Raw genomic sequence first — 25,931 nt, forward strand, 5'->3', positions numbered from 1 at the left:
GAGGGGGGATCTGAGGGGTCTAGTTGAGGGTGTCCCCGCCAACTGTGGGGAGGTCGGACTAGATGACCTTTGAAGGTCCCTTCCAGCCTGGACAATTCTATGATTCTATGATCAACATCTATAAATACTGAAAGGGTGGGTGTCAGGAGGATGGGGCCAGGCTTTTTTCAGTGGTGCACAGGGACAGGACAAGAGGTAAAGGGACAAACTTGAACATAAGAAGTTCCATCTAAACATGAGGAGCAACTTCTTGACTTTGAGGGTGGCAGAGCCCTGGAAGAGGCTGCCCAGAGAGGTGGTGGGGTCTCCTTCTCTGGAGACATTCAAAACCCACCTGGACACGTTCCTGTGGGACCTGCTCTGGGTGGACCTGCTTTGGCAGGGGGTTGGACTAGATATCTCTAGAGTTCCCTTCCAAACCCACAGCATTCTGTGATTCTGTGAACAGTCTGTCATGGCTGGAGAGACACCTCCTGACAACATGATGGTCCTGCTTGTCTGTGGCATCTGCTCAGCCTCGTCCTCCTTCTAGCCCAACTCATTAGGTCCAGCTGCAACAGGGTTCATAAGCAGACACTGGACACTACAGATACAGAGCAGCCTCAAAGGGTAACAAAGGAGATGTGGATCTGAAGGTTTAGTGTTCCTCAGGGTAATGTGAACAGCTTTCACGGAATCTCCAAGATCTTCACTAGACACAATGAAATAGAAGCAGCGAGCCAGCAGCTCAGAAACAGCCCTGCTGCTGAGAGAGTAGGAAAAGCCGGGGGGACTTCAGGGGTCACAACCTGGGCAGGCACTGCTGGGGAGGAGGAGGGAGCCCCGGCTTGATTTTACATCTAATCACACAAAAAAATTAGAAATTGCTTCAATTATCAGCAGAAAACCTCAAGGAGTTTATTTTTAACTTTACTGGTGAGTATCTGGGCTGCCATCAGCTCCGCACTTAGCTCTAAATCACAACTGGGATAAGAGACAAAGAGACGAAGCTCTTGGGCTCTACAAAGCTCTGCTTCCCCCCCACGCAGACACGTCAGCCTGGATTTACTGCTTCTGCACTGCCTTAAGAGCTGGATTTACACCGGGAGCTCTCGACCCACTGAAAAAGCTCTCCTGAACGACCCAGGAGCTTCAGCCACCAGACTCAGTAACAACATCTCCAATGTCCAACGTCCAAAGATGTGCAACCAGTGTAGAAAGCCAAGATGAGCCAAAAGAACCCTCCTTCCCACAAAACTCTGCCCACCCTCTCTCCCTTCTGCCAAGGTGGCTACGTGACAGACAGCAACACAGCAGTGAAAATGCTTCTGCCTTCCCCAAAAGGCTTATGTTTGCCCCTGGAAGCATCACGCCAGCCTGCGAAGGGAAGGATGTGATGCCAAGTTCTCTGCTGGTGCATCGGCAGCACCACTGGTGGCCTTCACCTCCTCAGACAGCAGTGTCCTGCCCACCAGAGAAATCCACGCTGTGAGTGAAGAAAGCTCTGAAATTTGCCTGGTGGCTGGCATCAGATCAAGGATGTGCTTTTCACCACCCTCGGGGAAACACAACCCAAATTTAACCAGCCGATAAATTGTCCTGTTTTAAAAAAAAATATATATATAATCTAATTTCTGTTCCATGAGCTGCTCCTCCCCAGTGGTCAGAAACCTTCCACTCATTTCCAGACTGAATTGTTTCTTGGACAGTACGTAGCCTCTTGTCGCTCTGCCAAAGTTAATCTTTAGCTTAAGTAGTATGAACAACAGAGAGAAAAATAACATTCTCTCTGCATTACCAACGGGATACAGAGAAAACAAAAGTTTTCACAAATGGCCAGTGCTTTAACACAAGAGCCGTCTTCCTCAGCACACGAATTAAAAAGCCAAAAAAGCCCATATAATCTCTAACACACCAAAGTAATAAATCCATCTCGACTTAGAGGAGAGGTGCCCTAAGAGCTCCATCAATCCTGAGATGATACATGGCTTATGGGCATTAGGAAATTCTGCCTGGAGGCACCAAGGGGTTAAGGCAGCCGAGTCTTCCCAGCGCAGCACGGAGCCCCTAGGAATGACTCTGGTGTCCAGGAGCAGAGCTTTATCACCATCTTATTTCATACGCTGCCCAAGTATGACTAATGGGAGTGTGTGGAGGGAGTGGGAAGAGGGGGTAAAGGCAGCTCTATCAGATCTTCGACAAAGTCAAACCACAGCTGGTTGCAATAAGGGTAAGGGATGGAGGCAGTGGTGCATATGTGCATGAAAGCCAGCTCCGGGGATGAGGGATATCTCATATGGAAGCTGTGCTGCCGACACATCTCCCAGCAGCTCCCTGGAGCTCACCGATAGCCAAATGACCCATCATCCCCACCAAAACAGACCACGGTTTGTTTCCATAGCAGCTCCCTGCCAGGCAAACATCACCCATCAACCTCTTCCTTAGATTCACGTGGAAGAAGACAGCAAGAAGGCGGCCTGAATATGCGAGGTAAGCCAATAGTCTTCAAAAAGTTGTGATTTAACTAGTCCATAGAGATTTGGTGAAGGAGCAAAGTCATAGAGGAGGCATCCCAGAGGAGGAAGGAAGCCGTGCTGCCGCAGGTGAGGTAGCAGAAGCTGAATGTTAAGACATGAGGAAGGTGGATGCAACCCTAAGTGCTATTCTAGAGGTAATTCAGACACAAATGCAAGTGTCTCCTCAATTTTACCATCCCTTGTTACAACAGAAGGGGCCAACTACCTTGGCATGATCATCGCCCGCATCCCCACATGGTAGAGCTCACGGAAGAGTTGGGGTTTTTGAGAGGGTTTTGATGTTATTTGGTTTACAAAGCTAAAAGTTATAAAAGTATAGCTAGAGCCCAAATAAATAAGAATGAGCCTGGATCCTTTAAAGCAGAAGAGTCAAGACTGATTCTTTGCCTGCGGTTAAAAGAACTGAGCACTGCAGCTCCTTCTGCCTGTTGGTACGGGTAGGAATCGCCCACACGCAGCTCAGAGGAAGTTCTCCTTCCAGCCCTCAGGCAGAGCTCAAGAGCTCAGAGTCAAACAAAAAAAGCTTTTTCTTTAAGGCCCCTGTTCTTCAGAGCAGCACAAAGCAGCTGATGAAAGCCCCATCCGCTGCGTTCCCACAGCCCCAGGTTCCCAAGACGACCCTTGGGTATGATCCACCACAGCACCACGGACACGAGGGCTTCTGACCCAGCCCTGGAGATGACCCCGGAGGCTTCCCATGTGAAAAGCAGCGTGTTGTCCTGACCTCACCGAACCGCTTCTCTCCAGGGAACCCCCCAGCTTACTGCCCCATCCTTCATTCCTTCAGCTGGGAAACCAGGAATGCTCAATTCCTGCGGCCGCTGGAGCGGCCTCGCGTCTGCAGGACGGGCTCAAGATAAACTGTGGCAACACAGACTGTTGTCACCCCTTTATTCTCTAGACCACTATGGCCTTGATCTCCTCGTGCTTCCAAGCCCAGATGTTTTCTTCCTGTTGTTGATTATTGCCGTACAAATGATGTCAGCGGCTGAGGTCTGAAAAGGAAGTTGCCAGCTCAATTTAAGCTCAAAGCTTGCTCCAAAAACAGAAACAAAAGGAAGAAAAAAAAAGAGAAAAGGAAAAGATCATTTAAGTATCACTTCATCAGTACCGAAACCTTCAAAGGAGGAACTAAACAGCTTGTGGTCCTTAGAGCGGCTCTCCGAATCAGAGTGAATTTCAGACCTAACCCCAATATTTCTCTAACGTACATTCACAGCAAGTGAAATGGCAAAGCCGAGGGTGGGATTACAGTGGTTTCTCAGCCACGAACACAAAACATTCTGTAGATTTATATTTTAACCTTCTGAGATGCAGACACCACAATGCAACAGCCTATGGCTTAGAAGCAAGCAAGCTGGTTTCCATCAGCAAAGTAATTGCTTTAGAAAAAAAAGAAATTAAAAAACTATTTTGTATTTTACAAATCACCTCATTTTTCCCTTATGACGAGATTCCCAAAATTACTGGACAGGCCATTTATCTTTTTCCCCAGACAAACCGAGTGCTCACCTCCCTTTGGAAGGCAGCGGGGTTTGAGCACCTGCGTAACCCACACTCCACGACTGCTCCAGCCACCATCACCAAGACTCTTAATTACCTCTGATGGGCCTGGCTTTGCTCTCCCATCGTTACACACAACTTCACTCCACTTACGAGGTGCATCTGCTCCGGCTTCCAACTATTTCACCTCCCACCCACCCATCGTCCATGGATGTTTTCCTGCCTGTCTCGCTCCTGATCCTTCTTCGCTCCTCCTTGGCCAGATTAATCGGCTCAAGATTAAAGGCAGACAATAAGCTGAAGTGAGACAACACCACTAACCACCAGGAGCTTATCTGTGGGGCTTTAATATACCAGAGCTGGCGTTCAGCCACGCTGAAATGTTGTGTGTCCAACGAGCCAGAATGGTCCAACGCTGCGGGGGAGAGATAACAACCACCAGCGCATCAGGCACTGGATGTTAAAGGAAAGGGAAAGGCCAAAACTTAGAGGAATTGATTTAAAACATCAGGCACTGGATGTTAAAGGAAAAGGCCAAAACTTAGAGGAATTGATTTAAAGGGAATTTCCAAGAGATGGGGGGAAGATAAAAGTAGCATTGTTTTAGCATAAGCACAAAAAAATCTAAGCAGGGTAGGAGTGACAGCATCAGTTTATAAAGCACTAATGTTTTCTAATCAGATCAGCGTGTATTAAAGGCTGGTTTTAAGAAAAACTTTGGTCTTCATCCAGCCACTGGATCTTCCCACTTACTTTAAAGTGAGTAGACTTTAAACTTTACTTACGACCCACTGGTGGGCACAGCACACCTAAATTGTGCCCATCTCAGCTTTCTAAAGGGCTGCATCACATCTTGGCTTCCTCTTACAACCTCGGAGAGGCTGTGGCTTTCTGGTCCTTAAGAGCTTTTTCTGAGGCAGGGGAATAACTGTGGCTCCCGTTCAGCCCTGAACAACTGCCTGGTTTTAAAAAAAGGATTTCTTGTGCTTATTCTGCCCAGGCACGAGGGATGACCCACAGCAGAGTGGGGAGCTTCACCAACAGCCTGCAGGATGCTTCGAGACTGAAGCCATGAAAAATCCCTATATAATCTCTCTCTGGCACTTTTTAGCTCTCTCAAAAAAAAAAAAAACAAAAACAAAAAAAAAAGCAGTTTAAGAGCCGTGCCTTTATATTTTTGAAAGCCTTCGAGACTGAAGCCATGAAAAATCCCTATATAATCTCTCTCTGGCACTTTTTAGCTCTCTCAAAAAAAAAAAAAACAAAAACCAAAAAAAAAGCAGTTTAAGAGCCGTGCCTTTATATTTTTGACCTCCAGAGAAATTATTGCTTCAGTGGGAGAGCTGAAGTCAGTGATTAGCCCTGCCTTGCAAACAAAACTTTACTTTTTGGATGGATGTCCTCATGGGTGGGGATTAATGGGTTTTATAGCTTCCTGGTATTGTGGCATGTTCAATTTTTTTCTTTTTTGCATCCTGCCTCATTTGAGCAGGCCTTGGCTTGCTAACAACCCCTTCCTGGAGTTTCTATTAATAGCCCTCAGCTCCAGCTTTCCCCTGTAAAAGTTTGATCTTTTTTTTAAAAACTCCTTTAATTATGTGTCATCTAAAGCATGCAAGAAACTTTTCTCAGTCTTCCGCTAATGAACACCACTACCAGGAAAAAGAAAAACTATCTGATATGGACAATATCAAAGTGAATTAGGGTCAGATGTTACAAACACTGTGTATGCAATAAAACCATGTAGGGTTCCAGTTGCTATTATAAACTGCAGTTTTACACATTATTTCCTGCCCCTACTAGCATTAAATGTGCCTATTGTTTAAGAGGAGTTTATAAGGTGAAAATCCTTAACATTTAAGCTTAACTGTTAGCAGGCAGATCTCCCCTACCCGAAACTTTAAATAGCAGCCTGATCACTATAAACACATCTGCCTTTTTAATACTACTTAATCTTCACAGCAACTGCATGTGATGAAATCTGGTGAATTTATGGAGTTGTACATTCTGTCACAAGCCATTTTATTGAGAGGTTGTAATTAAATTCAGCCCTGGTAATTGCACAGCTTCCTACTTAGAAATCTGGAGTTGTCTCTGGTCTATGGCTCTAGTGTTATTCTCCCAGCACTGGTGTGAACTGGGAGTAAGGCTACAAAAGCGAGTGGAATAAAATCAATAGATGTGAACCGAAAGTCAAGCCCTTGTCTGACCCACGAAGCTTCACAGAAGATTATCCCATAATCACAGACCTTATTTCATCCAGAGGCTTCAAACTCTCAGCTCGTAAAATACCACAGCCCCTTCTACTAATAGTTAGCTATCATTTTGACCCTTTTACATGTCAAGAAATGGAGCTCCCAAAAGCTGCCTTGTCCAGAAACAAAGTTCTTCACAAGTCGAGCCTCCTGCCAGCAAGACTTCTGCTTGAAGTGTGGAAAGAAGACGGCCAGCCCACCAGCTCTGCATCTATTCGGGTTAGGGAGAGACCTCAGCCTTTCTTCTGAGCTCAAAAATCCCAAATCAAGTAACTTAAAAGAGCCTGACATCTCCTACATTCTGATTTCATACCCAGTTCTTCCTCCAAACCACACTCCGAGTCATGTTTTTGATCTGGGACAAGAAAGACTAGCGACGAGATCGCTTTTAGGGTTACCCTTCTGCGTACCCTAAGCTGACACCCCTGACCACAGAAAGGCAGTGAGAAGTCAAATGAAGAATTTCCTTAACATCCTGGATCCAGCCATCAGACTTTAGCTTCGTGCTTTTGTGGAGTGTTATTCCCACGTTATTTTATGGCTTGGTTTTCTTTTTTCCCCTAAGAAAAGACACCAATAAAGCGATTGCTCTGAAGAGCAAGACCGTGCTGCACAGCAGAGCGTTCCCTGTGCTAACACAACCACCCCAGGACTGTTGGCTTGAACGTGGCTGCCAAAGCAGCAGAAGAAAAGGCCGGCTAAATGACATCGCATGTTGTTTTCTGTCAGTTTAGATCCACTTTATTAGACTCCACGCAGAGAACTCAGAAGCTGGACCAGGCTCAGAAGAATTAGACATCTCTGCGCTGCGCTGATTACATTTTCAGACTGCAATGTTCTGTTATTCCCTCACTGATGTCATACAGATATTTCATTTGTCTTTGGAGCTGATTAGATCCAAAAGATGATTAATAATTTCATGCCAGCTGGACACAAACGTAAAGAATAGAGGTCTGTGTGTCCAAGCAATAATTAATAACCCTCTTCAACAGCTGGAATGACTACATATTTAGATGAGATCAAAAAAAGGCTTCATCTCTTTACAGTACAGGTTTATTGTACATCTAAGCTGTGCCTGTATCTCAGGAGGTCACCATGATAGAGGAGGCGGGGAGCCAAGTTCAAAAGAGATATTTAAGTGACTCCAAGATTTATTCTTTCTTTTAAGCGTACTCCGCACCCTTGAAGCCCATGAAAAAAAAGCACACAGGACTTCAAAGACTTCCATATAAATTGGTCTGTAAACCTTGAGGGAACAGGATGGAGAAAACCGCCGTTTGTAGCCATGGATTTCAAGTCAAGACAAAACACAACTATAACAACACATCCAAGGGGGAAAAGTTTGATCAGAAAAAAAGAGATCAGACAAAAGATGGAGTGCCGTCAGCCCGTCCTGTCCCTCTCAGGTCACTGGAGATATATCCTGCCCGTCAGGCTTTTTCCACTACCCGGGAAGCTGGAACAATTCTGGATTGGCATCATTGTCACCAAGACCAGATTTTGGCTTCTCAGCTTCATTTTGTTGCCTGTGGTTGTCTGAGGTGGGGTGTGGAGATGAAGAGGAACACAGGCAGAACGGGAACTTCCACCATGGAAATCCGTGATGGTTCTGAGGGGGCTTTACATTTTTAGGAATAGAAAATAAACTAAACACAAAGAGATCTGGTCTACAGAATCACTTTTTTTTTTTTTTTTTGGCTTGTTTTTAAACAGCTTGTGAGGGAAATGGCCAGAACAAGGTCTGCTTGGTGAACCTGTCCTGTCCCTCTGTGTCTTTGCCACATAAACATCTCCCGTCACTGGACGAGGACCAGACAGTTCCTCTTCTGGGGGATGCAATTAAGTGACATCACGGTTTGAGGAAGAGGTTTTCATCAATCACCATCATACCAATCCCACTTCTCATAGGACACAAACAGTCCCTATTCTGTTCTCAGTCAAACCACTGACTTTAGTAACCATCAAACAGAACTACAGACAAGGAAGGGAGGACTGAATCAGACCCCAATGTCCATATGTCCATGGAGGAAACTGGTGGGATCCGATGTGGAGGTGCAACAGAACCTATTTCTAACAATCCTATTGCAGGACAGAGATCAAGCAGCACATTCACATCAATTTTCAGACACACTTGGCCATCTGCAAGTTTTCTGCCAACTTTGCAAGGTTAATATTGCCTGCAAAAATACCTACTGAGACTGCTGTAAAAATAATCTGTAGGAAGCCCTAACTAGACCATCCTTAATTTAAGGACGAATTCTGTGACACAGTCTCCAACTGCTGAATTTCCTTCCTCCAAGTCCAGGCTCCCTGTCCAGCCTCTGAAGCAGTCTGGCATCTTCCCAGGTCCATGGAGACCACCCAAGTTTAGGAGCACAAAGCACCATCTTTGAAGTAGAAGCCGATACCCTCCTGGGCATCACCTGACCTGGCCAACCCAAAGACAGACACTAAACCTGTGGCTTTTCCAACACAGGACCCCTGCAGCAAACTGGTTGGGAAAACTCACACATATAGGAACCAGTGTTAATGGTTGGACTCAATGATCTCAAAGGTCCCTTCCAACTTAGATGATTCTATGATTCTAAGATGCTGCCTTTTATTTTTTTCCATGCACTGAGCTGTTACAGGCAACTCTCGTGTTCTAGACCTCAATTTCAGTTCCAGTCTCAAACACAGAAGCCAGACCCATAAATAGCCTGAATTTCTCTGGATCCAGGCTGCAGGACAGCTTGGTTGGAGCCACTTCTATACAGCTGCCATCCCCCCCTTTTCTATAGTGCTCACCCAGCAAGAGGAGTGACTGCTTCACCAAGCAGCAGAAGCAAACTCTGGTCTACCATGGATTCATTCTACTTGACATAAGAACATCCTGCACATCTAGATTTTCCTCCAGCTACTGTTGTGCTACAAAGACTTTACAAAATTCTTTCAATTCCCAGTAGATAAGGAGTCTGAAAAGTACTCGGTGCCCCATCAGTAGCTGAACTCTTCTCGTTGGACACCGATACAAATCCTAAGCAATCATATCTGAAATAAAGAAAAGTCTGTTGGGAAGTATCATTAGCTGACATACATTTTTGTAATGAGATTTTGGAAGGAATATTGGGTTACCCTATCTCTTGCTGTGCTGTGCTTGGGGAACTTTCCCCCTTCTTCTCCTGTGCACAAAAGCAGCGCTGTGTAACAACACGGGATCCTTCTCAAGGAGCTCCTTTACCAGCTCACGTTGCCTGTAGGCTGTGCCAGGGAATTTCATTCATATGTAAAACACCACAGAGTCCCCCAGATTCCAAAAATATACACGCTGCACATATGTAACTGCTTTCAGGAACAAAGCAATCTGGTGAAAATATGCCCTAGAAGTGGTCAGGAAGAGGAACTTCCAAAAGCACGGCCCTTTTTGATGGGCTTTGAGAATTCACCGAGAGATTTCTCCATTAACATTTGCATGTCGAAGCCTAACAGTTCCTCCTATTACTTACAATAAGTTTTGGGGATCCAGGAAGCCAAAAGCACTTTACACACCCAGGGCTCCCCTCGTCTCTTCCTCACATGGGGTTTTTTCCCTTTAATCACACCCTGGCAGTCCCCAGAGCTGAGCATCCCAAGACTCAGTGTCGTCTGCAGGGCTGGGTGGCATCCCATGTTTCACATGCCCAGCTCTCAGGCAGCTCTACAGTAAAAATAATCACTTTTTACCTCTAATACGAGGGTTTAGGTGAACTTAAATTATTTGAATTAAAGCTTACAACCCCTCTGCAACAAAGCCACCTCCCATTACGGACAGGTAGTAACCAGCATGGAGAAATTAAACGACAAACCCATTGCCACAGAGGTAGCTCTTAACCGTAGTGTATCCAAGGAAGAAAAAAGTTTTTCCCAGAGGGAATAACTCTTAAGTGCCTGTCGCTGCATTCCTTTTAAATGCACATGGCTTCCATGGGAATTAGGGTTGGACAAAGATGCAGGCACAGCACCAAGTTCGTAACAACCGGCAATTTATAAGCATGATTAAAGTATGCTAGACAGGAGGAGCTAATTTGTATTCCTTAAACACTTCTCCCTCACACCAGAAAAATAGGAAAAAAAACCCCCATTTTCTAAGAAACAGATGGGATCTATGAATGGAAGGCAGAGTGGCTGAAGGAAAGATGGAAAAAGACTCCGCTGACCCAAGACGTCAAATTCCACTCTACAGACACAACTCGGCCAAATCCACCCCAAGTGAGAAATAATACATTGAGTTTTAGCCATCACTTCTTTCAAGCATCACTTGCTTCCTTCCCCTGACACGCAAAGCTAATTCCCAGTGTGGAAAGTTTAAGAGTTCCTGTCTGACAAGGATGGTTTCTGCTGAGTCAAGCTCAGGGGAAGGTAAAAGCCAAGGGACAGAACGCTGGTAGGAAGGCAAAAATCCATGCCCAGAAAAACACGCCAAGAAAAGAGCTGGAGGCGCCATTTCCTGCTGTTTCTTTCAAGACCTTGTCTCAACTTGAAGGTGATTAAAACAGGTTATCGAGCAAGATTTAACACACATGCTTTGAAAACCTATCACCGACAGCTAATGGCATTACATTAACCGAGGCGGATAATTATATTTCATTTTTTTAAGATTGCTTTTCCATCTACCGTAGACAGGTTTTAGCTGGAGGACCCAAGTATTTTATTAAGATTGCTTTTCCATCTACCGTAGACAGGTTTTAGCTGGAGGACCCAACTTTTACACCTGCACCTCTCAAGGTCTCACACACGTTTTCCATCGATGTAAAGGGCTGTGTAAGAGAAAACACATTGGTGATGTCCATTAGCTCTTTACTTCTCCTGCATGCCATCCAGAAGGCACGGGACTGGGAGATCCTGCAGAGAGCACTGGCCACGTGAAAGCAAGAAAAGCATTCAACACCAGCTCTTCAAACAAAAGAACATGAACTCTTCTCCATGCAGTGGGAAAGCAGCGCTACTGATCCCCAACCGTTACGTGGAATAAAGAGGGATTAAGCGCTATTGCATAAACAGACAACGCTGGTTATTTCTCCTGAGCGAGAGCCAAATCCCTCTGTTTGGATGCATGGAAAAATCTAGGTCAGTCACATCTGCAGTGTCAGTGGCGTTGCCGTTTCTACGTTCATTTGTTCATAACTAAATCAGAACCTCCAGGTTCCAGCACAGGTGGGACAGTCTCCATCCTCTCCTTCCTCTGCCGTGATGAGGTGGAGCAGGTCCAGAGCACAACGGGGTGAAACAGGGGCAAAGCAAGGGCCCTGCTCACCTGCTCATTAAAAATAATAACCAGTGTTGCCCCAGAGGCAGAAGGTTGGGAGAGGAGCGAGGGCCAGGATCCAGAGCAGCTCTGAGGAAGGCAGAAGATGGTTTTAAATTGGAAGAGGGGAAGATTTAGATTCGATTCCAGAAAGAAATTCTTTACTGTGAGGGTGGTGAGGCACTGGAACAGGTTGCCCAGAGATGTTATGGATGCCCCATCTCTGGAAGTGTTTTAAGGCCAGGCTGGATGGGGTTTTGAGCAACCTGGGCTGGTGGGAGATGGTCCTGCCCAGGAGGGTTGGAACTAGATGATCTTTAAGGTCCCTTCCAACTCTAACCATTCTATGATTCTATAAAAATAGGGGAAAAATGTCCACTAATTGCCTTACACACAAGCCACTCTGGACTGCAGTGGTTTCAAAAAAGCAAAAAGCAGACACTGCTGAGTTCACCTTTCAGCACAGAGGAGGACAGACGGACAGATGGCCCAGCTGGGAGGCAGAGCCACCAGCCTGAAGAGCTGACAGCCAGGGTTAAAGACACTATCACACCACGAGCCTCCTCAACAACCTCATGTGAAGCTCCACAGCTCCTAAAGCCCTCATTTGTTCCTCGCAGGAGCCGATTCTCTCAGCGGAGAAGAGATGACAAACAATAGCAGCAGCCCAAAGAGGGGGGGAAAAAAAAATAAAAAAATAAAACAACACACAAAAGCATGGTGAGGACGGAACAGCTGCTTCCTTCTGGGCTAACTGGCAGCAGACATCAAGGGCTTGGCAAGATTCCCTTCCAGCGAGACCCCTTTGGAAGCCCCACCAGGACAATAGGGACCATCCCATCCAGAAGCCACCAGGGCTGGAAGCGGAGCCTCGGCAGAGATGCCTAATGGACTTAGAGGGGTTTAAAAGCTGGAGAAGAAGCAGCTCCCGACGGGGGAGAGCCCATCTCTGTGTGCAGAACGACTTTCTCGTTAACGGATTTAAGGCCGCTCTGAATGAAAGCCACGCACGGGCCAGCGGGGAGCCGGGGGGCAGAGAAAAGAACAAGGTTTAGTGTGAATCTGTGCAGAGGATGGAGAATCAGGGATGGGGGGAGGATGGAAAAGCACCAAGGGGATCCCACCCTGGTTGGAGGGACTCTGCACCCCCTCTGTGGCACTGTCGGTATCTTAATAGCAGAGATGAGGGAAGCTTCTCCCCATATAAATCACCAATCATCTTTTCTACAAGCAAGTGGACGTTTTCATTACATTTCTAGAGAATTAAAGAGGAGAAAAAGGGCTGGAGGGACTCTGCACCCCCTCTGTGGCACTGTCGGTATCTTAATAGCAGAGATGAGGGAAGCTTCTCCCCATATAAATCACCAATCATCTTTTCTACAAGCAAGTGGACGTTTTCATTACATTTCTAGAGAATTAAAAGATTTCTCTGCTGCAGAAGCACGCCTGCCAGCTGCTGGAAAGTGAACCAAGCCCAAGGCAGCTCGTCCAGCTCTAGTCCCCAGCCGCACAGTTCCTCTTTTATCTCTGCTGCTGGGTGCAAAAAGAAACAGGACTCAGGCTGGTGCCTGGGGAACAATGCAGTGCTGTGTACACACGGGCTCGGTGAGACGCCGCAGCTCCACGGTCACTGCCCTGGGACTCAAAACCCTCGGTTTTATACTCCAACCTCTGCCCTGAAGTGACCACACAACCACTGCTGAGCCACCTCCTCCTGCATCACCGTTTCCATCCTTCTCCTTCACCCACTGTTCAGCCTCTTGCTCTCTTCCAGGGTAGGACCAACCCCGATAAACAAAAACCAGCCGCACACAGTAAGGTAGGACATGATCTAGTCTTCACTGGTGGGTCTAAACCCCATCCCACGACACGTTGCCCTTGCCCCAGAGCACTAAACCTTACTCTAGGCTGTTCTGATATTGATTCTGATCACCTTTGGGGCAGCTCCACTCTCTCACAGAATCACAGAATGATCTGGGGTTGGAAGGAACCTCTGGAGATCACCCAGTCCAACCCTCTGCCAGAGCAGGGCCACCCAAAGCAGGTCCCACAGGAACGTGTCCAGGGGGGGTCTGAATGTCTCCAGAGAAGGAGACTCCACCACCTCTCTGGGCAACCTCTTCCAGGGCTCTGCCACCCTCAAAGTCAAGAAGTTCCTCCTCATGTTGAGATGGAACTTCCTATGTTCAAGTCACGTTCAGTTCAAAAACCAAGAGGCGAGGAAATGACGTTCAGTTCAAAAACCAAGAGGCGAGGAAATGCTAGACTGGAAACATTTCCTTCTATCAAGGCAGTGATCTCCAGGATGACCAAGGAGATCTGGTGTCACCTCAGTATAAATTTGATTGTAGCTGAGCAGCCAACACACCCCTGAAACCCTCTGCCATCCTGCACACGAGCTCTCTTTAATAGTGGGGGTAAAGCCTTAGGAACCAGCCTGCAGCCCACGTGAAGTCCCCCTTCATTTTCTCAACCTCCCAAGACACAAAGGCTCATATATCCCCAGCGAACCTTCTCCGTGTTATTAGGAGAACTGCTAGCCAAGTTCAAAAGGCAGCTGGCTTCCAAGTCACCAAGCCAGAAAGAGCTATAATTTCTCTCACTGTAATTTCTCTCTATGATTATAACAGTGGTTGACTGAGTCAACACAGGCAATGTCAGCAGGCAATTTCGCTCAAGGACAGTAGATACCCAGGAAGAAGCAGAGTCTTTGGGAGGAGGGGCTGAAATGTGTGTGTGGGAGCTGCCCTGGATAGATGCAGTGCTCATTAGGACATTAAACAGGCCAGAGGATCAGAGAGCCGGTAAATACACCCAGCTTAGCTTCATCCTTCCTGAAGGGTTAGGGGCAGAGAAAGGCAATCCTGCCTCCACGGAAATCAGGGGGAGTTTTACCATCCATTTTGATGGGGATTTCACCCATCACAGTTAATAAGCGACCAAAGCATCACAAGATCTACAGAGGCCACCCTGCTCTCAGCAGTGATATCTTCCTTCCCTAATAGCTCCGGGGACTGTTCTATATCCCAGGGCATCAACCTATCTCAAATTGGGGCAGTAAGGTCTCAAAAAAATCAAGTTTTGTTGAGTTTTGCAGGCTCCATGGATGAGGGTGAGCCTCTTGCAAAGGGCAACTTCAGAATGAGTCCTTTTCCAAAACTCCAGGACTCTTCTCTTTCCCTGGAATACAGGGGAGCATAGGGAAGCCACCCTGAACAAGCAGGAGCCCATCTAACATTCCTCTCTCCTACAAACTCATCCTGGATCCTCCCTTCAACTTAACGCCCAAACACTGCATTCTGACATTTTAAAAGGGGCGATAATCCAAGTTTTTTTTTTTCCAAGAGTAACATTATCCCAAAACACACGCAGGGCTGTTCGCCCTGGGCTGACACACCCGCACTAATAGTGTTTTTAAGGTAGGGACTGGGAATTACAGAATCACAGAACAGTTTGGGTTGGAAGGTGCAGGCTCCATGGATGAGGGTGAGCCTCTTGCAAAGGGCAACTTCAGAATGAGTCCTTTTCCAAAACTTCAGGACTCTTCTCTTTCCCTGGAATACAGGGGAGCATAGGGAAGCCACCCTGAACAAGCAGGAGCCCATCTAACATTCCTCTCTCCTACAAACTCATCCTGGATCCTCCCTTCAACTTAACGCCCAAACACTGCATTCTGACATTTTAAAAGGGGCGATAATCCAAGTTTTTTTTTTTCCAAGAGTAACATTATCCCAAAACACACGCAGGGCTGTTCGCCCTGGGCTGACACACCCGCACTAATAGTGTTTTTAAGGTAGGGACTGGGAATTACAGAATCACAGAACAGTTTGGGTTGGAAGGGACCTTAAAGATCATCCAGTTCCAAACCCCTGCCACTGGCAGGGAGATCCACCACCAGATCAGGTTGCTCAAAGCCCCATCCTTGAACCCCTCCAGGGATGGGGCAGCCACAGCTTCTCTCGACAACCTGGGCCAGGCTCTCACCACCCTCATAATCAAAATTTTTTCCCTGATATCTCATCTAAATCCCCCCTCTTCCAGGAAAGGGTCGTGCAAATTGAGGTTTCAAAAAAAAATCCTATCAGAGTAGGTCATTTCACCTCCCGGCAGCTCTGCACAGCAAAAACAACTCTGCTAATGTATGAAAAAAAAAAATAAAAATAAAGTCAGCTGGAGCCCTGCCTTTGGCACTGGAGAGGGTAGAGACAGAAGGATCATAGCTGGAATTCCTGTTCAGATGGGCTCCGCGGAAGGAGTGGCTGGAGAAAGAAATCAGCCCTACCTCCCAAGGGAAGCAACCCGGGAACACAGGGGATGAGAGCAGAAAAGGGATAATTCACCTCATTAATTCACATCATCAGTTCAGACCATCACCCACCAGCCACTCTCCCCATCCCAGCTGACCAGGGGATAAGTTGGGAAGGGCTGGGTTGGAGCTTGGACCTGTTTCCCACTGGGATAAATCAGTCCTGGTCCCACATAGAAAATGGGGCTGCTCCATTTGGGAGGGGGATTCTCCTCTCTCTGATGCAGTAGAATGAATTTACTTTAGAGGGGAAGGGAAGTAAACGAGGACAGAGCTTGGAAACAATAGGTTACATTCCTGAACTCCTGTGTGCTACCCCGGGGATGTGTTTGCCAAGAGAATTAAAGGAACAACCCCTGAATTTGATCCCAGCTGAAAATGAAGTTCACTGAAACCCACCCGGACGTCCAGGGTGAATTCCTGGGGCCAGAGACAGGACTCTCCCTTACCTCACCGAAGCCAGCATTTCACCCACAGTTTTTTATAAAACCAACAGTCAATAGAAGCCTATCCAAGATTCTTGTTTTGATTTCACTGAAAAATGTACAGAAAACAAGTATTTCCCAATAATGACCGTAAAGAGCCTTAAAGCACCCTCCTGCATGAAAACGTGAAACAAACCAAAGCACGAAAGGAGACTAACCTGTTTTCTTGCACAAAATGAGGGCTACATATAAAAGAGGGAAACAGATGGAGTGAAGGTATTTGTAAATAAATAATATAACGTTTGCTTAAACCACAAACGAAGAAACATGGATGAGCCTGGCTTTTCCAAAAGAGCCCAAAAAACGGAGGCGCGCATCTGGACACGCTTCCACGAGAGGAGCATATTCTCTTTTGACAAGTCCCAGGCACAGTATATTTAAAATATACAATGACATAAACATTAGCGTGCCATTTTCAGGCTGCAATTTGTTTGCAGTCTTATGAATCAAGTTCACTAAACGCCGTCCTATTTATCATAAAAGAAAAAATGTTGCAATCAACCAGGACTCCCACCTGCTTTGGGAAAAACCAGAGGCCACCCACCAAGAGCACGTTGGGGAGGGCAGCTCTGGATGCTTCCTTGTGGAAAAACATTTTTGCAAATGGTATAATTTTGCTAAGAAGAGAACAGCTGAGCCGATACAGAGCAGAGTCTCCAAAGCTTTGAAGTCTCTTTAGATTATTTATCCTGTTTTCCACCGTTCAGCTGATACCTGCCCATCACAAAGGTCTCTCCATCATCCTAAGCAGTCCCTGATGCTACGCTTTAGGAAGATGGGTTTTTTGTTCAGAGATGATGGTTATATTTTGGTACCCTAACCCCAGACACTGAGGAAGGCAGTAAGGTCAAGGTTGGCCACCAGCCTCCTCTACATGGTTCCCCGCAGTCATAATCTACATTGTGCTAATTTTTCACAGCTGTAAGACAAGAAGTTGTAAAATGGAGGACTCTCCTCCACCTTCCCTAACTCAGAGACGAGTTACAAACACCATTAGTGAGACATCCAGACACTACACTCATAAAGGCAATATATATGTCCACATATAGGGAAAAGTCCAAACATTCCTGAAGTCTGAGGCTTTGCATGGGTAAAATTGGGCAACCAAAGTAAAGGACTACTTCAGAAAATTTTGCCTAAGCAATTTCTGCTTAAAATGTTTTTAAAAGTGCCACGGGGGAAATAATGCTGGTAAAAGCTCAGATGCAGATGACAGAGAACGCTATTTTGATCTAATTCAACTTAACAAGGATGAACAAAACGATAATTCAAGTGTGAACCAGGTGTACCACTAACAAAGGAAGAGCCAACGAAACAAAGTCAATGAACTGAAGCTGAAAAGAAAATACCATTTCAGTGTTATTAATTTAAATTGACAGCAAAGACTTGAAGAAAAACTGGCTATTAGTATGCACGACGGGACCATCCACAGCTCCCCTCCCACTCACATTCTGTGTGAGGTTATCTTCATACACAAAATTCATGCTCTAAAGTGATAACATTATGAAAAATAATTTCCCGGGTTATTTTAAGGTTACTTATTTGAAGCATAAGACCGAGATCACAGCTCAGACACCTCCCCTGTGCAAGGTCCAGCCCCAGAAGATTTGTTTGTGAAACACAGAGAGTGGAGCTGTGCTGGGACCACTGGCTCCCACTCCCAACCTCCGCATCAATCAATCCCAGTCCAGCCAGCAGGGCAGGGCTCAAAGATCACCCCCAGCCATCCTCTGAGAGACGAGGATGTTCTACTCCATAAGGAGCCAGGTTTGAACTGAGGAGGGTGAGGAGGATTCCTGGCTGTGCCCAAGATCTCTTTATACCCGCTGATGGGACAATAGACACTAGAACCTGTTCTGAACCACACTCTTTGATTTCTCTGTACCTTAACTCCCCTCCTGTGAAATGGCAGCACCTCCCAGAACATGAAAGAATGCAAGATGCTCAGATATTGTATCACTTGACACCTTTATCCTTTATCCTGTGTGCAGCAACAGACTCCAGGGTGCCGTGGTACAGTTGACACGTGATGGGCTGCGCTGCCACAGAGGCTTTTATTTTTTTTCTCTAGCTCAAACAAGGTTAACGACGACTCACTTATGGAGTTTTAAGGTCCTGGCTTGGATAAGCCAAGCATCTGTAGCCAACGCAAATGGGGACAGACAGCCTGGAAGTCACTCATGAGGCATTTTAGAGCCCGAGGGGAACACCACAAGCATCTGATCCTGGTGTGTCCACACCAGTCAGTCTGTCTGTCTTCTTATTTTGAGATATTTTCATTTCCCGATTTCTCTCTTCCTCCACAAGAGGATATGAGCAAAAAAGAAACAACGCTAACAGAAGTCCTGGTGCTAAAGCTGCGTCCTTAAGTGGGCATGTGCAAATCTTTAAATAACTGGCCCAGTTTTCAAAGACACATAGTACACTGGCACCAAGCTTCTGGGCGTGGACCATATGATGGACATCTATCCATAGATATCATGGAGAAAGGAACTGAGGCACAGGAATGTGAAAAATCTGCTACACATGCTGGAACCAGAGGTCAAAGTGACATTGGTTTCAGCAGAAGCAGATCCAAAAACCTGGCAAAGTCACACGAGTAGCAAGGTAAACCCTGCCAAGGGAGGAGACAAGAGTGAAATGACCGACAGCCACAAGATGTGGACATCCTGGGGTCTTGCTTTTCCACCCCTTTTCTCACCCCTACACTCAGCAACCTGGAGAAACACCAGAAACCCCTCCGCTGCTGGTACCTGGCCCAAAATATCACCTGAGTTACACAGCCCACAGTTTCTGTATTTACTCAAGGAGGAGAGAAGTAAAGCTTTCTTGGAAGAAGAAAACCAGCCAGCTTACTGATCATGGTGGTGCCCCCAGCCAGGGCAGCCTTGGTCCCTTGGAAGAAGTCATCAGCAGATGTCATCCCCTGTTCTGGCATCTGGAAGCGGGTGTGAACGTCAATCCCTCCGGGAATCACCATCCTGCCATGGGCTTCAATGGTTTTCACTCCCCCTGGCACAATCAGGTTCTCTCCTATTTGCCTGGGTAAACAGGTTTCAAACAGCAGGTCAGACACGCAGAAGGCAAACAGGCTGTAAACATACACCCTTGTGCTGTTCAACCTGCCCACTGTTTTCTTTTTCCATATAAAGCAACGTACAGGATGAGCACACAGAGCTGATAATATTTTATTCCTCCCCTTGAAACAGCTGTGTAATTGAGAGCAAAGTGTGCAATTACTTCAGGACCTGGGGGCAATATCAGCCTGAGCAGGAAGGAAAAGAGGGAGCCACACCAGCAGGGAGCTGGAGAAGGGACCATGAAGACCATCAGATCTTCAGACCATACAGCAAACACAGCAAGAGCTTGCGAGCAGCTTTACTGGGACCAGACTGGGGCTGCCAAGTGGCAGTTCCACTCCTGGCTGCAGTTATCCAACAACAATTTGGATGTTAGTACCATTTTGGGAGCACTGGAAGGAAGAATTTTTGCCCCTATATTGTCTACTTCTCTCTCATGGATAAATATTAGGTAGTCTCTGCACAAACATAAACTCGGCAGATACCAGTTACCAGATTCCTGATGAGACCCTCAAAGGTCTCTCCAGTCTAGCTCTTTGCAGATGGATTTTTAAAAGCACAACAGTGGATGACACGTTGCAATTACCCGAGGGGAACACCACAAGCATCTGATCCTGGTGTGTCCACACCAGTCAGTCTGTCTGTCTTCTTATTTTGAGATATTTTCATTTCCCGATTTCTCTCTTCCTCCACAAGAGGATATGAGCAAAAAAGAAACAACGCTAACAGAAGTCCTGGTGCTAAAGCTGCGTCCTTAAGTGGGCATGTGCAAATCTTTAAATAACTGGCCCAGTTTTCAAAGACACATAGTACACTGGCACCAAGCTTCTGGGCGTGGACCATATGATGGACATCTATCCATAGATATCATGGAGAAAGGAACTGAGGCACAGGAATGTGAAAAATCTGCTACACATGCTGGAACCAGAGGTCAAAGTGACATTGGTTTCAGCAGAAGCAGATCCAAAAACCTGGCAAAGTCACACGAGTAGCAAGGTAAACCCTGCCAAGGGAGGAGACAAGAGTGAAATGACCGACAGCCACAAGATGTGGACATCCTGGGGTCTTGCTTTTCCACCCCTTTTCCCACCCCTACACTCAGCAACCTGGAGAAACACCAGAAACCCCTCCGCTGCTGGTACCTGGCCCAAAATATCACCTGAGTTACACAGCCCACAGTTTCTGTATTTACTCAAGGAGGAGAGAAGTAAAGCTTTCTTGGAAGAGGAAAACCAGCCAGCTTACTGATCATGGTGGTGCCCCCAGCCAGGGCAGCCTTGGTCCCTTGGAAGAAGTCATCAGCAGATGTCATCCCCTGTTCTGGCATCTGGAAGCGGGTGTGAACGTCAATCCCTCCGGGAATCACCATCCTGCCATGGGCTTCAATGGTTTTCACTCCCCCTGGCACAATCAGGTTCTCTCCTATTTGCCTGGGTAAACAGGTTTCAAACAGCAGGTCAGACACGCAGAAGGCAAACAGGCTGTAAACATACACCCTTGTGCTGTTCAACCTGCCCACTGTTTTCTTTTTCCATATAAAGCAACGTACAGGATGAGCACACAGAGCTGATAATATTTTATTCCTCCCCTTGAAACAGCTGTGTAATTGAGAGCAAAGTGTGCAATTACTTCAGGACCTGGGGGCAATATCAGCCTGAGCAGGAAGGAAAAGAGGGAGCCACACCAGCAGGGAGCTGGAGAAGGGACCATGAAGACCATCAGATCTTCAGACCATACAGCAAACACAGCAAGAGCTTGCGAGCAGCTTTACTGGGACCAGACTGGGGCTGCCAAGTGGCAGTTCCACTCCTGGCTGCAGTTATCCAACAACAATTTGGATGTTAGTACCATTTTGGGAGCACTGGAAGGAAGAATTTTTGCCCCTATATTGTCTACTTCTCTCTCATGGATAAATATTAGGTAGTCTCTGCACAAACATAAACTCGGCAGATACCAGTTACCAGATTCCTGATGAGACCCTCAAAGGTCTCTCCAGTCTAGCTCTTTGCAGATGGATTTTTAAAAGCACAACAGTGGATGACACGTTGCAATTAATTAGCTGTCTTTGGCTGGCTCCTTTAACTTTTAACCTTGATTACCAAAGCACATGTGCTGACCGTTCAGCCAGAACAGGAAAATTCCTTGTTTGTAACCTCTGGCTCGTCCATTTTTTCCTAAGACTTATTTTCCAAAGAAATCTGTAATATATTTAACGTGCCAGAAACGCATGTTTCGAGACTGAAAACACAGGAAGAGGACTGAACCTCGATCCTTAAACTCCAGGATCATTTTTAACTTCAAGGGGGTTTGGATTGATCCTTGCAGCACGGAATCATCGAAGACAAGCGCTGCGAGAGACCTCAAGAGGTCACTTAAGTCCAGCCTCCTGCCCTAAAGCAGAATTAACTTGCATTAGGATGCTGAACTCTGGATTCAAAATACCTTAAGTCATAACTCAGTAAAATGTTACAACACGGATAACTTCAAACATATGTGTCATCTCAGCATGGGGCTATTCACATGGCTAAAATTAAGCACATGTAAGTACCCCCTTTGACCCACGCTTTAATAACAGAGGGGTTTTGGCCCATTTGTTTATTTAATTCAACACCTGGCTTTTAAAGTTCCTCCATCAAACACCAGGACATAGTTGTGAAATATTCATTTTTCACTGCAATCCAATATAACTCAAGAATAAGTTATTCCTTGCTAATCTGCAGAACATCGCTGTACATTTCCAATCATAACAGGGTATCAGGCGTCACTTACTTTATCAACCCATCTTCCATGTAAATGTCTGCATAGAAAGACTGGTCGTCATTAACTATTTTACCACCTTTGATCAGGAGACGATCGCTCTGCAACAAAGAAGCACACGATAATACATAATTATTCTGGGAGAAAGCTGACAGTCTGCAGTGTCACTTCGGAGATAAAAGAGACGGAAACAACCCCTGCATTATTCAGAAGCGCACGTCAAAACACAAGTCAACTGCTGCACTTTCAACTGGAAAGATAAAATAATTTTTTTCATCCCCAAGTCCTTTCATCACACTAATGATCCACCTCCTCCCCCCCCCCAAAAAAAAGGCAGAATGGAAAAGGAGTTGGGTTCCAGCGGGCTCGTCTCCTTGGCAGCTTTGCTCCTACCTGCAGTCCTGCCACCATCACCTGCAGCAAAAGCATTAAATAATACTTGGAAGGATGCGTAATAGCCACATCTCTATTTTTATTTTATTTTTTTTCCCTTCTGCCTTGGTCGTATGCAAAATTTCCTATATGCACCCACACGCTGGAGTCACCACTTGGCCAACCGTGAGTCAACTGCTGTCAGGGAAATGGACCAAAAGTCTGTTGCCAGGGGTTACACAACACAAACAACCTCATTTTGTCCAACTTAGTGATGTTCCGATGCAGCGGATACTTTTACTCCCTTTCCAGAGCATAATCAGATGGACGTAAACCTAATTTGCTAATATGTGCTTAAGAGAAGGATTTAAAAAGCCGTTAGTAAAATGCCCCCTCCAATTAGAAGATAGTTTTGGCAGGACCAGAAAGGTAATTATAAGGCAGGAGCTATCAGGCGACGCGCTGTTATCACAGCCCAGGCTACGGCTCGCTTTTGCGAGATTTTAGGTCAAAACCAAATTTATCTTTTCTTTTTTTTTTTGCAGTAGTCCTAAGCGAGAGCAGAACAGCCTGCAGAGGGGCGGACGGGGAGGAGAGTTAAAAGCAACTGCTCTCTTCTTCTTGGTGCCTTCAATCCCTCCATCACAGATGCCTGTATTTAAGGCAAAGCACACACACGTTATGCGGCGTTTGGTCTGAACGACACCTTGGCCCTTCCAGCTGCACTTCTACTTACTCTGATGCTCTTTTCTCCTCTCCAAAACGTTTTTCTATGAGAACAAAGCCACACCAGCAAAGCTGGGCTGGTGAAGCCACACACAGAATCCAAGAAGGGGTAGGAAGCAGGGCTTTAACTTGGCGATGCCTTGAACTTACACAAACACGCCCAGGACAGTGACAGCCTTTCTCAGGGCCCTTATTTCAAACTGGGACTCTGCTGGTCCACCAGAAAAATCAGGCATTTCCCCAAAGAGCTTGTAATAAAACCAAAGAGTTGGAGAGCACCCCATTCTCAGCTGACACGGCTCTTTTCACGCCAAAAGGGCTACGTGAATCCCATCAGCTGCTGCTTTACACCATCCTATTGTATAACTGCTAAAACATCTATGAGATGTGAAGTGCTTCTCCTTACCCCTCCCTTTTTTTTTTTTTTTTTTTTTTTCCTTCTCCTTCCTCCTGCTGCTGCAATGGAGAGTTTCCCTGAACAACGCCACCAATTTAAAAACAAAACAAAACAAAAAAAAAAACCAAAACAAATAAAGAAAACCCCCAAGATTTAAATTTAGGATCTGCAGCGAATGCCAATAAGCCTGAATGAATTAAGTCGGGGCGTGAAAAACCCCCCTTGTCTTTTCAATGCCAGCCTCTCCAGCAAACTGTCCTACGTGTTTACTGCTCCCAGAAACACTGCAGTATTTATGCCCACCTCTAGTGCAGACGCCTTGTGCTGTTAAAAAGGCTGGCTACCAGCAAAAATGGGCTAGTTGGGCCATCGATGTGCTGGGCAGCAATGAGGAAAGAAAAAAAAAATAAAATATATATATATAGTGACGGATAAAATCCTAGCTTGGACCGTTTTAATGATGCCAGGAGTGCTTCTGCTAATAACCAGGTCTCCTGCGGCGGCTGAACGGGGGGCTCGGAAATCAGTGCGGATCCACCTTGGAGACAAAAGCGCCCGCAGTTCTCAGCCCTGCGAGGGCCCTGCCACCCATCCCTCACAGATTCACCCTCCCCACACCGTCAAAACAGGACACCCAGACATCCTTATCCTCCTCCTTCGGGCATCGGCCTCCACACATCAATGCCAGGTTGATATAGCAGCAAGGAAGACTAGAATCTGATTTTTTTAATTTTTTTTTTCCCCCTCCCTGTCCCTTATCTGTCCGAGGGGACCGCAGCAGGGCCACGAAACACAAATCAAGAGCCTTCAGTCAGAAGGAAAATGCGTCACACTCATTTTGGCCCCTGACAGCAATTCAGCAGTCAGTAACCTTCAGCGTTATTTAAACCTCGGCATCCTTTTTAACTCTGTGGGCTCTCAGAGGTCAGCTATCCCCCTCCCCCCCCCCCAAAATAAAATAAAATAAATAAATAAAAGCCCCAACGAGGATGTTCCGTTTATCACATACCGGTTTTGTGCATTCCCCGTGTTTCCTAAACATGGTTTAAAAGGTGACAGTCACCCTGCCAGGCTCCATCCCGGAGAACCCCGGGTTGGGTGTGTCGGTGGGGGCTAACGATGAAAAACTGGGTGTCAAACCCCCCCCACCGGGCAGGGCCGTTACCGGTTACCGTTACCGGTCCGTTAGATGCGGCTGCCTCGCCTTGCGTAACGGAAAGTTGGCATCCCCGGACCTGCGGTACCTGCCCTAAATCGCTCCCACCCTCGGGAAATACGGAGATGGGGGGGGTGAGGAGGGGATGGAGGGGGGAGTTAGGAGGAGATTAATTTCCATCACCATCCTCATCCCCACCTTCATCTTCATCCCCCTCCCCATCCTCATCCCCATCTTTGTCATCCTCATCCTCATCATCATCATCATCCCCATCTTCATCCTCATCATCCTCATCCCCATCATTTTCATTCTCATCTTCATCCCCATTGTCATCATCCCCATCTTCATCATCTTCATCTTGGGGAAGAAAAGGAAATCCTGCGCCATCCTCATCCTCATCCCCATCATCTCCATCCCCATGGGACAGGGGGCTCCGATCGCCCCCCCCCCACATCCCCCCCTCCCTCAGGAGCCGCCCTTTGCTGGGCTGGGGGTCTCTCCATCCCCCCCCCACTGCTCTCCCGTGGGGATGGCACACACACATACATGTATATACACACACATATGTATATACACACACACCACACACACACCCCCGGCGCCATTAGCCCCTGATCTCATTATCCTGCCACAACCCCCCGCGCACACAAAGGGCTTAATCCCCGCGCCCCTCCCCCGCCCCCAACTCACCGTGATCCGCGGGATATTTTTCTTCCCCTGATACGACATCTTGGGAAACCGCTCCCCGAATTTCTTTCTTTAGGATAACGCGGATGGATGGGTTTGATTTAGTCGGGAGAAGCGGGGCGGCTCTGCCGGATCCCTATTGTCTCCCCGTGCAGCGACTGCTCCCGACCTCCCCTCCCCACCGGAAAAAATTAAAAAAAAAAAAAAAATAACAAAATAGACTCAAAATAAATCCCCTCAAGCTCAAATCAATGCGATCGCAAGGGAGGGGAGCGGGGAGGGCGATCCCTGCTCTCCGCAATGGCAGGAAAGGGAGAAGCAGCCACCCCTGCGCGTCTCCCTTTCTTCCCTCTACCCGGAGCCCAGCCCAGCCCCGCACAGCCCAGCCTAGCCCAGCCTCGCTAGCCCATCCCAGCTTTGCTAGCCCA

General features: G+C 46.8%; 1 protein-coding gene across 4 annotated transcripts in view; it reads right to left on the bottom strand.

Moving 5' to 3' along the window:
* The window catches only part of DPYSL2 (dihydropyrimidinase like 2), a 60,289-nt gene that overhangs the window by 22,417 nt on the left and 11,941 nt on the right, over window positions 1-25,931 (bottom strand). For 2 of the 4 annotated variants that reach the window (XM_014943146.1, XM_014943145.1), the window contains exons 3-4: window positions 22,178-22,266; window positions 20,654-20,838 (exon numbers count right to left, since the gene is read on the bottom strand). In XM_014943146.1, the coding sequence (XP_014798632.1) occupies window positions 20,654-20,838; window positions 22,178-22,266 (274 nt within the window). Of the gene's footprint in view, window positions 1-20,653; window positions 20,839-22,177; window positions 22,267-24,669; window positions 24,691-25,506; window positions 25,918-25,931 lie in introns of those variants that run through there. The other 2 variants (XM_014943147.1, XM_014943148.1) reach the window with 2 other exon arrangements.

The sequence above is a fragment of the Calidris pugnax genome, unplaced genomic scaffold (genome assembly GCF_001431845.1).
Source record: "Calidris pugnax isolate Ruff unplaced genomic scaffold, ASM143184v1 scaffold88, whole genome shotgun sequence".
NCBI classification, from domain to species: domain Eukaryota; kingdom Metazoa; phylum Chordata; class Aves; order Charadriiformes; family Scolopacidae; genus Calidris; species Calidris pugnax.